The sequence below is a fragment of the Lasiodiplodia theobromae genome (assembly GCF_012971845.1).
Source record: "Lasiodiplodia theobromae strain AM2As chromosome Unknown scaffold_8, whole genome shotgun sequence".
In the NCBI taxonomy this organism is placed as follows: Eukaryota; Fungi; Ascomycota; class Dothideomycetes; order Botryosphaeriales; family Botryosphaeriaceae; genus Lasiodiplodia; species Lasiodiplodia theobromae.
In genome coordinates, this window is record NW_023336574.1 from 833939 (window position 1) to 846739 (window position 12801).

At 61.4% G+C, this 12801-nt stretch overlaps 1 protein-coding gene across 1 annotated transcript; it reads right to left on the reverse strand.

The window, feature by feature from the left end:
- Positions 1 to 3928: 3928 nt before the first annotated feature.
- LTHEOB_3257 (NDT80 like DNA-binding family protein) lies at positions 3929 to 6591 on the reverse strand (the record flags this gene model as incomplete). Its single annotated transcript, XM_035512160.1, has 4 exons — positions 3929 to 5489; positions 5579 to 5794; positions 6217 to 6484; positions 6588 to 6591. The coding sequence occupies 4 exons, from the start codon at positions 6589 to 6591 to the stop codon at positions 3929 to 3931; spliced, it is 2049 nt and encodes a 682-aa protein (XP_035363150.1).
- Positions 6592 to 12801: the final 6210 nt, after the last annotated feature.

Sequence of the window (12801 nt, forward strand, 5' to 3'; positions counted from 1 at the left end):
GCAGATGCAATCCAGGCTGAGTCGTTCCCCACGTTCCATTGGACCAGTTCACGTTGGGGCTTCCAATCAGTTTCTCTCCCGGCGCCGCATCTAAAGCATGTGCCTTGGCCGCGTGGAGATCCCGTTTGGCATACCAGAAAGCGGCACAAGGCGAATCTGATGCATACCGACTTAAGCGACAGGGCGATACTCGTATTCTGCGCCTGCACCCCGCCCCCCATGCCAGCCCGCCGCACCGTGGCTGAGGCGGGTGTTACCGGGAAATCCAGCACAACCGATCTGTGCAACTGCTTCTATAAGAACAACTATGATGCATGCCTACATGCGTCGTGCAAAGCCAGAGCTACTGGTAAGTACTTCGTGGAGGCGGAATCCCAGCTTTGTGCCATCAGGCGTAGTCTGCTGTGTGTTGTTCTCTTGAGCCGCGCGACCATAAGCAGCGGCGTAGACGCTTTGTTCCATACAGGCAACGTGTCTCTTCACTCCCGGTGCGTGCAGTCTCACTTCCTACCTTCTCCGCCTCCAGCCGTATGTTTTCGCACGTGGAAGCCGTGTCACTAGATTTATCTTCTATCGAAGCATAGGCCTGGCCATTATTCGCCCGCGCCCGGTGCCTCTTGGTCGCCTCTCCGACACGTACCAATCACATAAGCGCATCAAGCGCCCTGGCCATCAGGCCGCACGCTGACTACACGGTCGGGCTCGAGGTGCTCACACCCATCTACTCACCACATGATCGATCCCGACCGCACTGCGCCTTTCTCAAGCTTTACGCTGCCATATCGCTCACAGCTACTAGTTATGGGACCTAAGCCCGGCGGTCGTCCGCGTCATCCAAGCTTCCGGATGCTACGGCTGTTTAAAGCGACGACAGGGTACCCTTCTTGGTCATGTCCTGGAGTAACGTCCTTATTACCCCCCCCCCCATCAAGAATGAGGAAAATGTCCGCCCGCAGTCTGCAGCCAGCCGCCAGTGCGCGTCGAAAAGTTGCATGTCCCCTGGTGTAACATGTGTCTGACCGGTCAAGGAGGGATACATTAGCAGGGCAATGCACATGCCTTCGAGCCGCTTTCTTTGCTGCATGCTCCCTCGAACCATGCATAATCAAGCACGACCTAGATCGCACGCGCCCGTGCACCCATACATACGCATCGTTCCCGCCGACTGCCCGAAACGGGGCGGAGAAAGGGAGGGGTGGCTCGACGGGTGTGCGCGCGCGCGTGCATCAGCGGCGGCGGCGGCTGCAGCAGGCAGGCAGGCAGGCAGGCAGCACAGACACGAAACGAAACCGCAGCAGCACTGTTTCTTGATGCGGCTCTCCAGGTCTCGTCTCGTCTCATTGCCTCATCCAGAACCTCGGAATGTCTCTTGGGAAAAGAGAGAGAAACAGACGCCCGGCATCTGCCGCAAACCACCGCCCCCCGTCCAACATCCCCCGGCCCTGCTACTGCAGCAGCGCCCCCCTCCTCCTCCCGTTGAACGTCGTCCCATCACGCCGTGGGTAGCGCAAAGACAGAGAAGCAGCCGCATCCAACAGGGCCAAAAAAAAGTGAGGCTCATTCGGCCGCCCCCAACATCTCACCGCCGTCAAACTCTAATTTCCCCTCCAAATGACTCGTATCGCGCGAATCCTTCTATCCGGAAGCGCCTCCACGCTTCTCCATTCGCCCACGTTCCTCCCCAAGCGACAAGATTTCTCTGCGATACGCGATGACGGGCAGGTCGGGAACGACGAGAGATCAAGCCTTCCAAGATCCGATGACTCGTGCGCTCAGCACGGTCGACGGGTATGCGGTCGCTCGGTCGCTCGGTCGGTTGCTTTGGGGCCCCAAGGGCGAGGGCGGTAAACAAATCCAGCCCCAGCGATTCGACCGGTGAGTAAAGTTTCGCCGCAAAAGGCGGCCGGAAGGGCGGAAAGGGGCGGGAGGGACGGTGCGAGAGCGTTTTTTGCTTTACCGCCTAGCAGCGGTGCGGGCCGAACCTTGTCTTGAGCGCACTTCATCCATCGTGGTGGGTGGGCGCGAGTGTCGCAATAAAAGCCTGTGTGTGTGTTGGTGATGACGGCCCATACGCGATAGAGCTTGTGACCTGCAAAGTCTCCTTTTTTTTCATCACCTTACCCCCTTGCGCCTACGGCGCTTGTGGAATAAAAAAAGGAAAAAAAACCAGAGATTGCGCTTCCGCCGTGAGCGAATCTACTTCTGGCTGGTTGACCCGACGGAGAGGGGCGCCCCGGGAGGATGGGCTGGTCCAAAGCCGGGTTTTTGCGGGAGCGCGCAAAATGACCGACGCCTAGTGGCTGCGGCGCGCGCTCCGGTGCTCTTTTTCCCTGGGTGATGATGAGCTGACCTGCGATCGAGATGTGTGTGTGTGAAGCGAGCGACAGCAGAGATCCGTTCCCGCCTCGCTAATGTGCAGGGAGGGTGCGAAAAAGCAGTCGAGAGGGAGGGAGGGAGCCCAACGACTAAGAACAGGCTGCGCTTTGTGCCGGCTCTTCTTGCGACTCCTTTCGCTTCGCTCGAGCGGGGAAACTGCTGCTGTGGGAAGGATCTGTCGTTGGGTAGCTGCTTCGTGCACTGGAAGAAATTTCTTTGGGCGGGCGCGGAAAAAGCAATGAGGCTGAGAGGAAAAAGAAAGCAGCCGGCGCGGGCGTTGATGCAAATATGAGCTGATCACAAGGAGAAGTGACGAAAAGGAAACACCAGGGCTTGCCACCTGCTGCGCGGGGTCGTATGCGGCTCTTGATCAGGATCCCCTGTCGGCATGCTGACTGGGTCTCCCGAAGCTAACGGTTAGATTGCTCTTGGACGACGCTTCAGATGCTGCAAGAAGAGTGGATATCAGTGAAAGAGAGAATTAAGAAGATACTAGTAATCATACAGGCTTCGCCGTAGCAGTTGCGAGAAGACGGGGCACTTGTTTCCTGCCGTCTTCGAGGGCCTGCCTCGTCGTCTGCATACAGCCGCACTCTTCTTGCCGAGGCGCGCTCTTTTTTTTCTGACCGATCGTCAAGACGACTCCGAAAATTTGAAATCTGGTTTTGGGGAAAAGGAAAAGCAAAAGCGCCCTCTTTACGTGACATGGCGGGTGAACCTGTCGCATCCTTCCGCCGTCTTATCCAGTCCCACCTTCGCCGTCCACTCCCACACCTTTGACTCGGTCTTAATTTTGTTTGGTCATCCCAGTACGCCTGTGCCCTCCGGCTCGCAAGCCGTGCGCTTTCCACGTGCGGAAAGAAGGCCCGAATCATAGCAACCAAGGCGGCAGAGGGGCTGGTGCTCGAAGGCGTCAAAGGTGAACAATTTGATTCGAATCGAAACAAGAATAGCATGCAGTCATGACATCGTAACATCTGAGGCACATGGGCACACATGTGAATAGCAGGTCCAAAGTGAGAACAGGATGATAGGGTGAAGCGGGAGACAGTTCAACGAAATAAAAAGAAAGGAAAGAGGCAATAGCCCGGAAGCGAGGGGATGAGCAGCGAGCGAGGGCGGCTGGTCAGAGCGCCATTGTCTCATCCCGTCGCCTCGTCGTTGTTCGAAGAACAGACCAATTTGCGCCGCTGATGTCCCTTCTTGTCGTACTCCCATGATATTTTCATGATCAGATCCCAGTTGTGGTATATGTTGGCAGCTGCCTTCCGAGGCACGGGTGCCATCCTCATTCCGTAACGCCGGCAAATGCCCGCTGAATATCCGCAGGAGAAAGTGGGTGAAGCCAGTGGTATCGGGGGTCGTGGACAGGAATTATGTTTAGGATGAGGCTAAAATGTTGGAAAGGTGCCGAAAAGGAGAAAAAGAACGCATTACGAAGCGAAGGAGTTGGTGAAGCAGTCGATCGGCCGTTAATGACGTCTCGAGGCTGTCAAGCTCTCGAGGGTGAGCGAGGGAAAGGACTGAGCTCAAGCCAGGTCGATCGCCGAGGCTAATAACCTGTGGCATTCAGGTCTGGGTAATATCCGCGGCTCGTGTCGACTCCTTGGTACCGCCCGCATCCGCCAACGCTGTATGACGATGGTAAGGATGCCTCGCTGAACTCAACCTTGACTCTCTTGGCATGGTCAAACTCCTGCTTCGTACCGATCGGAAGGCCCGCCTCTGCGATCGGACTGGGGTAGTACTGGTAACCATCATACGGCTCGATACCCTTGCTTTCCTCTTCTTCCATGACCGTCTGCTCGCCCACCATGCCCTCCACCGGCCCTCCGCTCATCGAGCTCGCCGAGCTAACGGAATGGCTTCCGACCGGGCTGGGATCTAGCTGATAGTGACCCGCCCGATACACGTTGCCGCCCATCGCAGAACTGCCGAGCATGGTAAGGCTGCTAGACATGCCGCGACCGGCGCTGCCCGGTGCGCCCGCGCCGCCATAGGCCGCGTGTCCCGGACCACCAGCACCGCTACCCGCACCCCCGCCACGCGACGAGTTGGCGCTGTGTGGGCCCTCGTGTTGGTAGTGGCTCGGGGATCTTCCACGCACGACCACGGCAGCAGAAACCCGCTGCGCGACGCGGACCCATTCAGGGTGGGTGTCGTTGGCCCGTCGCACGTCTGCGTAGAGCTCGACGATCAGGTGGTAGTATTGTTGCTGCGCTCTCCGCTTGCCGTTGTTGGCCGTAGCCGACTTGAACTGGATGCGTTCGAACGTGTGCTGATGGCTCGTAGCTGAATGGCCGGCTGGCGAGTACGACTGTTCCGCGTCCTGTTGCAGCGGGAGGAACGGGGGCGCCATAGCAGTTGCACTGTGGGTAAACTGAAGCGGGTACCCATGAGTATCAGCTGCTCCTTTGCCCGGAGGCATCGGGAGCAGTTTCTCCATTTGGATCTGCAATTGCGGCCCCTTGTCGCGCTTGGGGGTGTGCTGCACGAGCTCGATGGATTTCCCTGCCGCGCCGTCGACGGCTGCAGAAAGGGTGACGGCCATTGCCTGGATCTGCTCTGGCCCATTGCGGCCGCCGCGGCTGAGGAAGAGACGGCTGTTGGGGACGTGCGGGTTCAACGTGTACGAGCAATTGACGGAGAAGTAGTTTCTACGGTAGCAGGTCCAGGTCCGGTCGCTCGAGAAGAAGAAGCCTTTTTCAACCTTGCACTCGATGTGCGGCGTGACGGCCTGGCCCTCGCCCGCGGTGATCTCGCCGAAGTTCTCCTGGGGGGAGAAAGGCGGGGACTCGGGCTGGGTGCGGGCATCGTGCTGGGCCTGGTAGGAGAGCATGCTTGCACCTGTACCTCCGTAAGGAAGAGTGCTCGGCGGCGAGAGGGAGAGGGTTCCACCTGAAGTTAGAACGGTGCGGGGGGTGTCGGGCACGGAGGTGTAGGTCCTGCTCAGGGATTCGGCGTGGCTGCGGGGCGACAGAGCGTGCCGGTTGAGGTGCGGCGTCGAAGTTGTATAATTGTCCCTTGCGGTCGCACTGAGCGACGGTGACACGGGATTGCCCATCCCTGGTGATCGTGCCGGAGGTAACATGCCGGATTGCGATGGATCCGTTCTGCGATTCTGTCAGCAGCTGCCACCCGCTCTGGCCTGGCGCGGCTGCCAGCTAAGAGCGCCACGACGGAAGCGAAACTCAAAACATACATTCCAGACATGCGTCGCGACATGTTCGAGACGCCGAACGGTTGCTGATAGCTGCCGTGGTTGCCGTAGACCTGGGGCTGGCTGTACAGCGACTGGTGCGAGTAGAGCCCCGGCTGGGAAAAGGAAGAAAAGGCAATAGACGAAGCGTTGGAGCGCGGGCTGGTGGAGATGGAGCCGGAGCTGGAGTCGGAGATGCCAGATCCTGCCTGCTGAAATCTGCAAGAGTCATTCGGCGTCAGCTATCTTGTAGGCTACACTCAAACAATAGCGGGTGCTGAGATAAAGTGCGAGAAGGCTGACGATGTGTAACCGTGACGGGCCTTGTGGCACGGCGCGCTCGACAATCTTGACTGGAAAAGATGACACGGCCTAGGGTTGTCGTGTGATCAATGTGACAACCACGCTGCCGGGAGGACAGGGCTCCCGAGGGCTTGGGTTAGGTGCGTACGACGGGAGTAGCGGGCAGCATGACGACGTGTTTGCTCGGGCGCCTGAAGATGGTGGCTCGGGGGGCTTGGGGCGCCGGGCAGCAACTGGTCGCGAAGGCAGCCAGTAGGGGCAGGGCTGGGGGCCAAGCGGCGCTGCGGGAGGGCCAGAGTGCGTGGGGTGCTGGGCTCCAATGAAAGAGGGCTACTTACTGGCCGCCATCATGTGCCGTGGCGGAGCGGCCGTGTGAGTGTGGCAGGTAACGGAAGCCAGTACTTGATGGGAGCGACTGCAAGCCGCTCGCTGACTGGCCCAGCGCGCCGTCACGCCGAAGAGGAAGCGGGTCCGGCACCCCTCCTTCTCCTCCTCCGCCTCCTGCATAGGAGGTATGATGTGCATGAGAGCCAATGCCGTCGATGCATTGGTTGTCCGAGGGCAGCGGCGAGTACTGCGACCCCAGGAGGGGTTGAATGGTCACTGCTGGATGCCGTCCGTCAGCCAATCGCTCCCGACGCGCAGCCCTCGAGCGGGACGTGGGACGAAAACGACGTGACCGCCAGCGTGCTGGCCAGCCTGCGGTTACACATGCCTCCGCCGAGTCGGGTGCCAAAAGCTTGAGAGAGCGCGCGAGCTGCCCAACACGCCCAGCCCATAAATATAGCACCAATGGCGCTCAGGGCGGGCGCGCCGCGCCTCAGCCTTTCGCTGGGTGGGCGTGCCGCGGACGAGTCTCGTCGCTCCCGGCCGCCAGGTACGAGAACGGGGAACGGAACGGGGAGGGCGAGCTTGACTGACCTTGATTCATGACTGTTGCCGCGCACATATAGATTGCGCGCGCGCCCCGAGAGCTCCCTGTTTCGCGTAGAGCAGGGCCTGCTTCCCGGCTGCTTCACCCGCGCTGGCTGCGCGCTCTGGCTGCTCCAAAGGCGCGTCGTCGCGTGGCCCTCTCAGAAGGCGTCGTCTGCTGCTGCGCAGTCGTGCGGGACTGCGTCGTCGAGTCGGAGCTCGTTGGCGGTGCTGCGCGGGGGGGGGACGTCGTTGCCACGTTAGGCAGGAACAGAGCGGGTGTGCTGCGCAATCCGGAATGTTTGAGCCGGCGACCTTGGAGGGATGATCCGCGGGGGCGTAAAGTCTCCAACCGCCTTCTCTTCGTCGTCCGTCAGCTTTTACGCGGATAGACAAGACGGCAGACGCGCGAGAGAAAAATGCGCGCAGTGCGGTGAGGCAATCCGCACGAAACAGGTCTCGACGGCAGTCCGCGCCGGCTTGGGCGCGCGAGGCAAGGGCTGTGGACGGCTTGCTTTTTGCGTTGCTTTTTTCGGGTCTTCCGAGCCGGCGTCTATCTCCTGCAGAATGGGTAGCTGGCTCCCCTGCTCGACGGCAGCAGCGGTGAGATCTGATCTGCCCGTTGCGCGTTAGCCCAGCCTGTGCCCGCTCGAGGCTCAACGTACCGGGTTTCTCGAGCTGCAGCCAAAATTGAATGGCGTCAAGCGGCAGGCTCGACTGGTCGTCTGGTGCTGGTCAGTGATCTGCATGACCCGCCGATGACGGCGTACAGCGGCCTGCTGCCATTGGGGCGGCCTGCTTACTCACCGGAGAGCTGCGCGGTGGCCTGAGGGGGCAAGGGCGTGTGGTGGGCGCTGATGAGCGTGTGAGGCGGCGTTGATATACTGCTGCCAGGAGGCAGAGGCGTTTGTGCAACTCGGCCGCGAGGCTTGGGCGCGACCCCGTGATGGCGGCGCAGCGGCGGGCAGCGCAGACAAAGAGTGAAGAGAGGAGCGGAGGGAATCGAGGAGGAGAGGCAGCGGCGGTGCACGAACAGGGGCGGCGCCTAGCAGGCTGGGGGAGATCGGACAATTTTGAGTCTACAACGCTTGGTGAAGGAAAAGTACAGATCCTGTGGAGATGGATACAGAGTAGGGCTAGCTGGGATGGGACCGGCCGTTTGGCCAAAAGCAGAAAATATGTACCCAGGCAGCGCTGATGATGGATCAGATTCAGCCCCAAGATGACCGTATTGCCCAGGCTCAGACCATTTCTATTCTCTAGCACCACCACGGTAGCATTGGCAAGCTGCAGCAGCGGATGTGGCCCCAAACGGTCTATCTATGTCCCCGAAGCCAGGGAGGACTGATTTGCCCCAGGGCCAAGGCACCGCGCTCTGGGAAGCGTCTCTCGCTCACGCAGGTTTGCATTCCTTGCGCCGCGAGTGCGAAGACCCACCTGATCGCCCGCCCAATTCAAATCTCGCCCATGCAGCGACGCAGGAACGTCGACGCAGCTCGTCGAATCCTCTGGCTCGCCGGGAGGCCACAGCGCGGCCATGTTTCAAGTCGATAATCCTAACAATAACCCCATGCAGGCGCACGGGGCGCGGCGGAGCTGCAGGTCATCCTGGCCAGCGTGATCCGCGCAGGGAAAGTATTGGCTGCGCATGACAGCAGCGAGCATTGTCAGCACTGTATCGGTGACCAGCCAGTGCCAGCCAAGCCCCGCCTGCCCAAGTCGCACCGCGCGTCCTTGCGGGCCGGCAGCCGCGCTGGAGCCCGCTGCGAGTCACGCCGGGCTGGCAGCCGGGCTGGGGGCAGATGGGCGGCGACCGTTACCTGTCACAAAGCCTATAGCAGCGCGCGAAAAGGCAGAGCCAGAGCAGCACACGCAGGCGCCACCGCCTTTTCCCGTTCGGGCCGCCTGGAATGGGCGCGCATGCAACCCTAGCGCGGCTTTGAAATTCCTTCGGGCTGCGCCAGATCTGGCCTGGTCTGCTGGCGCAATTCTCCGGGGCGGCTGAGCAGGGTTGGCGGGCATCGATCGACCGCGGGGGCGTGGAGCGGCGTGAGATGTGTGGCCGGGGCAGGGCAGGGGCAGGGCAGCCGCAGCCGCCGGCGCCGGCGCGCTTTCGCTTTCGCAGCAGGCAGGCGCCCGGCAGGCACCTAGGCAGGCGGGCGGGCGACGGGCGCGCGCTGCCCTCGACCACGGCCACGCTCCGCGCCACCTCCTGGGGCTCCGGGGGCGGGCTGCTGACGGCGCAGGGCCGGCCGAGGGCTCGCGCGACGGGCTGGTGGGCGAGGTGAGATGCGATGGGTCGGGGCAGCAGCTGGATCGGCCGGCCCTGGAGCCAGGATAGCACCCACGCAGGCGCTCAGGTGCTTCGAGGGTCGTTGTGACGTGCAGATAGACGCATGAGCGCGGCGTGTAGGCGAGCCGCTAGCCGGCGGTAGAGCGCTGCCGCCAGTGGCTCCGGCGCAGCTGCGTGGCCCGTGAGCCCCAGCGGCCGGCACGCCCTGCCCCCGCTGTGCCTCCGCCGTGAAGAGCACGCCGAACTGCCTCGTCCTGGCCAGCGCGCGGCCCGCTCGCCTTTGTCTGCGCACCGCACCGCACCGCACCGCACCCGCACCGCAGCCCGCAGCCTGCAGCCGCCGGCGGCCAACCAGCGCGCCGCCGAGCCACGCGGCCCTCATTCCTCGCCAACCGCACGCCGGCCCGCCGGGTCGCCGCTGCATGTGGTTCCGCACGTTGCCCGCCGCAAATGGACGTCGCCCTCGTTCCTTGCCTCGATGCAGCCGACATGTCTCTCGGCCTCAGCTGTCCCTTCCCTCCGGTCATCTGACCCTGCCCTCTGCCGCGGACCCTCTGCCCGCGGGTGGATCGGCGCGCGGCTACGGGCAGCCAGCGCCTGCGTTTTCCGTGGAGCTGACGCTAACTGCTGTTAAGACGCAGGGAAGCTGGAGCCCGCGCGATACGAACTGCAGCCATCCGCAGAGCCCGCAGCGTGCACGGAGCGTGCGGAGGACTTGGAGCAGACGATGCCGGCGCGCCAGGGCCACATGATTTCCAGCGAAGGCCCATTGCTGCGGTTTCAGGCGGCGCGGCCATCGGACCACTCAGCGGCGGCGGCGGGGCTGGATCGCCCTCAATTCTCCGATTAGTGACCTCAGCATCGCACAGGAACACCCGGCCGATCCCCGCCCATTGGGCGTGCCTCTGGGGGGCTGACGTGATGGCGGGCGGCCTCGAAAAACGTTCGTCCCAGCGGTCCGGGCCGGCTCTGAGGCCAGAGACAAGTGTCAGCCGCTTGGCCCAGATAAGAGACGCATTCTTCTGAAGGATGGCTCGATCGGGGCGCTTGGTCGCCAGCGCGCCTCCCGATAGGCGCTGCCTGTCTCGGAGCTCCCGATACCCCGCTGGGCGATCGCCGCACGTCATAAAAGCGCTGCTGGGGCTGAAGGGGCCGTTGGTAGCCTCCCACTGGGCCCAGGCATTCCGCCGCGCTGCATGGCCGCCTGACTCCAGCCTCGCCCAAGCATGTCATCGCGCTCCGCATGAAGCGAGGATTTGGAATTGCAGAGGCAGCAGCGGCTAACGGCTGCTTTATGGGGCAGAGCGTTGCAGTGACATGGCCAGGCACCACCCAGCCATCTGAAACACCCGGCTCGCAAATTACTCCGACAGGCCGTTGGGCGGGCGGACGAGGCCAACTGCATCTGGTCGCAACAGGACTCGCACAGAAGATCTCGGTGCGACGCCGCCAGCTAATCCCACATGTCAACCGGCCACCGCCCTGCTGCACGCCAGGGCAGCGGTCCGCACGAGAGCCCTCCCGCCGGCTATGTGCTCGTCCCGGTTTCGACTGTCTCGTGAGCTGGTGCAGAAAACAGTGCATTGTTGTGCCGCAGAGATCTCGCGCTGCTGGATTCCAAATGCGTGGTCAGCCGGCAAACAATGGCCCTTCTCGAAGGATTGTGTGAAGCTCATGCCTCCCCACGCCGCTTCGCTGGTAGCGAGACGAACAGAGTTGCACGACTGCCATCATATTGTCCGCTTGCAGATCGCCCGCCGGTCAGTCTTCCAGACGCTCTTCGCCTAGCCTACCGGCGCTGCTTGGCCCCGAGCGAGTAAACGGTCCAAGCCACATGACGCGAGGGCCCTTTGTCTGCACCGGTCCTGAAAACGTCCATCTGCCACAGAGCAGCCTTCACGCGGATCCCTGGGCCTAGCTGGCGTCTATTATAGGCACGGCGACACCGAAAGGGCAAGCCTTCCCTAGCGCTCAGACACGCCCCGCGCCTACCAGCATGTCCATGGCTGCAGTATACCCACTTGCTGCATGCGAGTCAACTTTCTTCAGGGCGTAATCTCCTCATTCCCAAAACAGCACCATCGCGGCGGCTTCCGAGAGGAAGCACAACGCCACGGTTTGCGTCGTCGACGAAGCTAGCAGAAGCTCGAGCGTGCTCAGGGCACGCTTCACTTGCACCACCTGATTTCCGTGCTGCTAGTCGATCCGTTCACGCCGGCGTTGGCTTGACGAACGCGTGGTCCGTGCCGGTACTCGTCACTTCGCGGGGAAGCACGAACCCGTTGCACCCTCCGCCTTCCCGCTCGCTGCCTGCCCTATCTCTAAATCCAGGGCCAAACAATGCAGCTTGCGTCCTGTTCCCCGCGGCGAGGCATCCTGCCTCCGAGCCACCAACTCATCTGTCACAAGCAGGGCGCAGGATCCAACAGGGGCAGGACAAAGTTTGGCCACCCGCCATGCGCCCACTCCTTCCCAGCCGCGTGGGTATCTGCAGCTTCCAAATCCCCCGTCGCATCATACGAGACCGAGATAAAGAGCAGGGCTGTTCGGAGTATAGCGCGGAGATCAGGTTGGCTGCCAGCGTTGCTACCGCCGACACTCCGCCACGTCGGCCCCCTATGAGCCACCCACATGTTCGTGAACTCGGTTGGCTGGCGGCAGAAGCAGGTGATCTCCTCTTTCCACCAGACCCGCGTTCTATAATTCCCTCATTATCCTAACATATAGCTGTCGAGGCGGCAAGCCAAACTGCCACGACATGCTCCCCCCTTTTTTTGGAATTGCCTCTCCCAACGGCGTCCTTCTCGTAGGTGGCGACAAAGGCTGTGCGCGGGCACTCTATTTTTGGGGCCGTTAGCGTTGGTTGGACGCTCTGCTTGCAGACAAGATTGGCGTCATTCAAATAATGAGGTTGCGAATGGCAGGGTTAGGGAGTGGATGCTGCCCTGGAATCCGGGTCGGCGAGCGGAGAGCCTGGGGCTAAGACTTGGTCTAACATGCCAGCGAAGCGCGTGGTGTTGCGTTGCTTTGTTGCGATTGTTCCTCCTTATTCTTTTTCCCCTTGGCCCTTCACCCGTACCGGGGTTCTCTTACCCCATCCAAGATTCGTGTCGCACCGAACTGTGACGATCGCTTCGTGCTCACGCGTTTTTCTTCCATGCATGGGCGTTCCTTGCACTGGTGCGTGATGGAATCGAACATTAGGTCATCTCACATGGGCCCGGCTAGCTCATGACTGCTTAGTAGAGCGGGGTGGGAGAGCGGGGGGTTCGCCACCGTCTGCGATATTGATTTTTACAGGGAGAGGTAGATGCAGGAGCGAGGTGATGAGGCAGCCCGTTAGCATTGCTTCCCGCCTCCACACCCTCCTGTCTTGTCTGCAAGAAATGGATCAGCTGTGTCTTATCACCTCCACCTTCCTGTTCTCGTGATAGTCTGAGCGGAGACCTGTCTTCCAAGCTTCCCGACGAGGCTTTTTTCCCCTTTGCTTTAAGACCGTTGGCTTATCTTTGTGGCTGACCTCTCAGGCGTCCTCTATGCAGGAGCTCCTTCTCGCTGAGAGGGGGGGGCCCAGTTCAGCCCCGATCCAGACCCCACTCACTTGCCTCCGGGTGGCTGCTGCTCGCCTCACTGGGGAGACGGAATAAAGACATGCATCTGAGGGTCGTCAGCACCTTTTGCCGAGAACATGCCCAACGGCGTCGATCAAGCCTCGTAC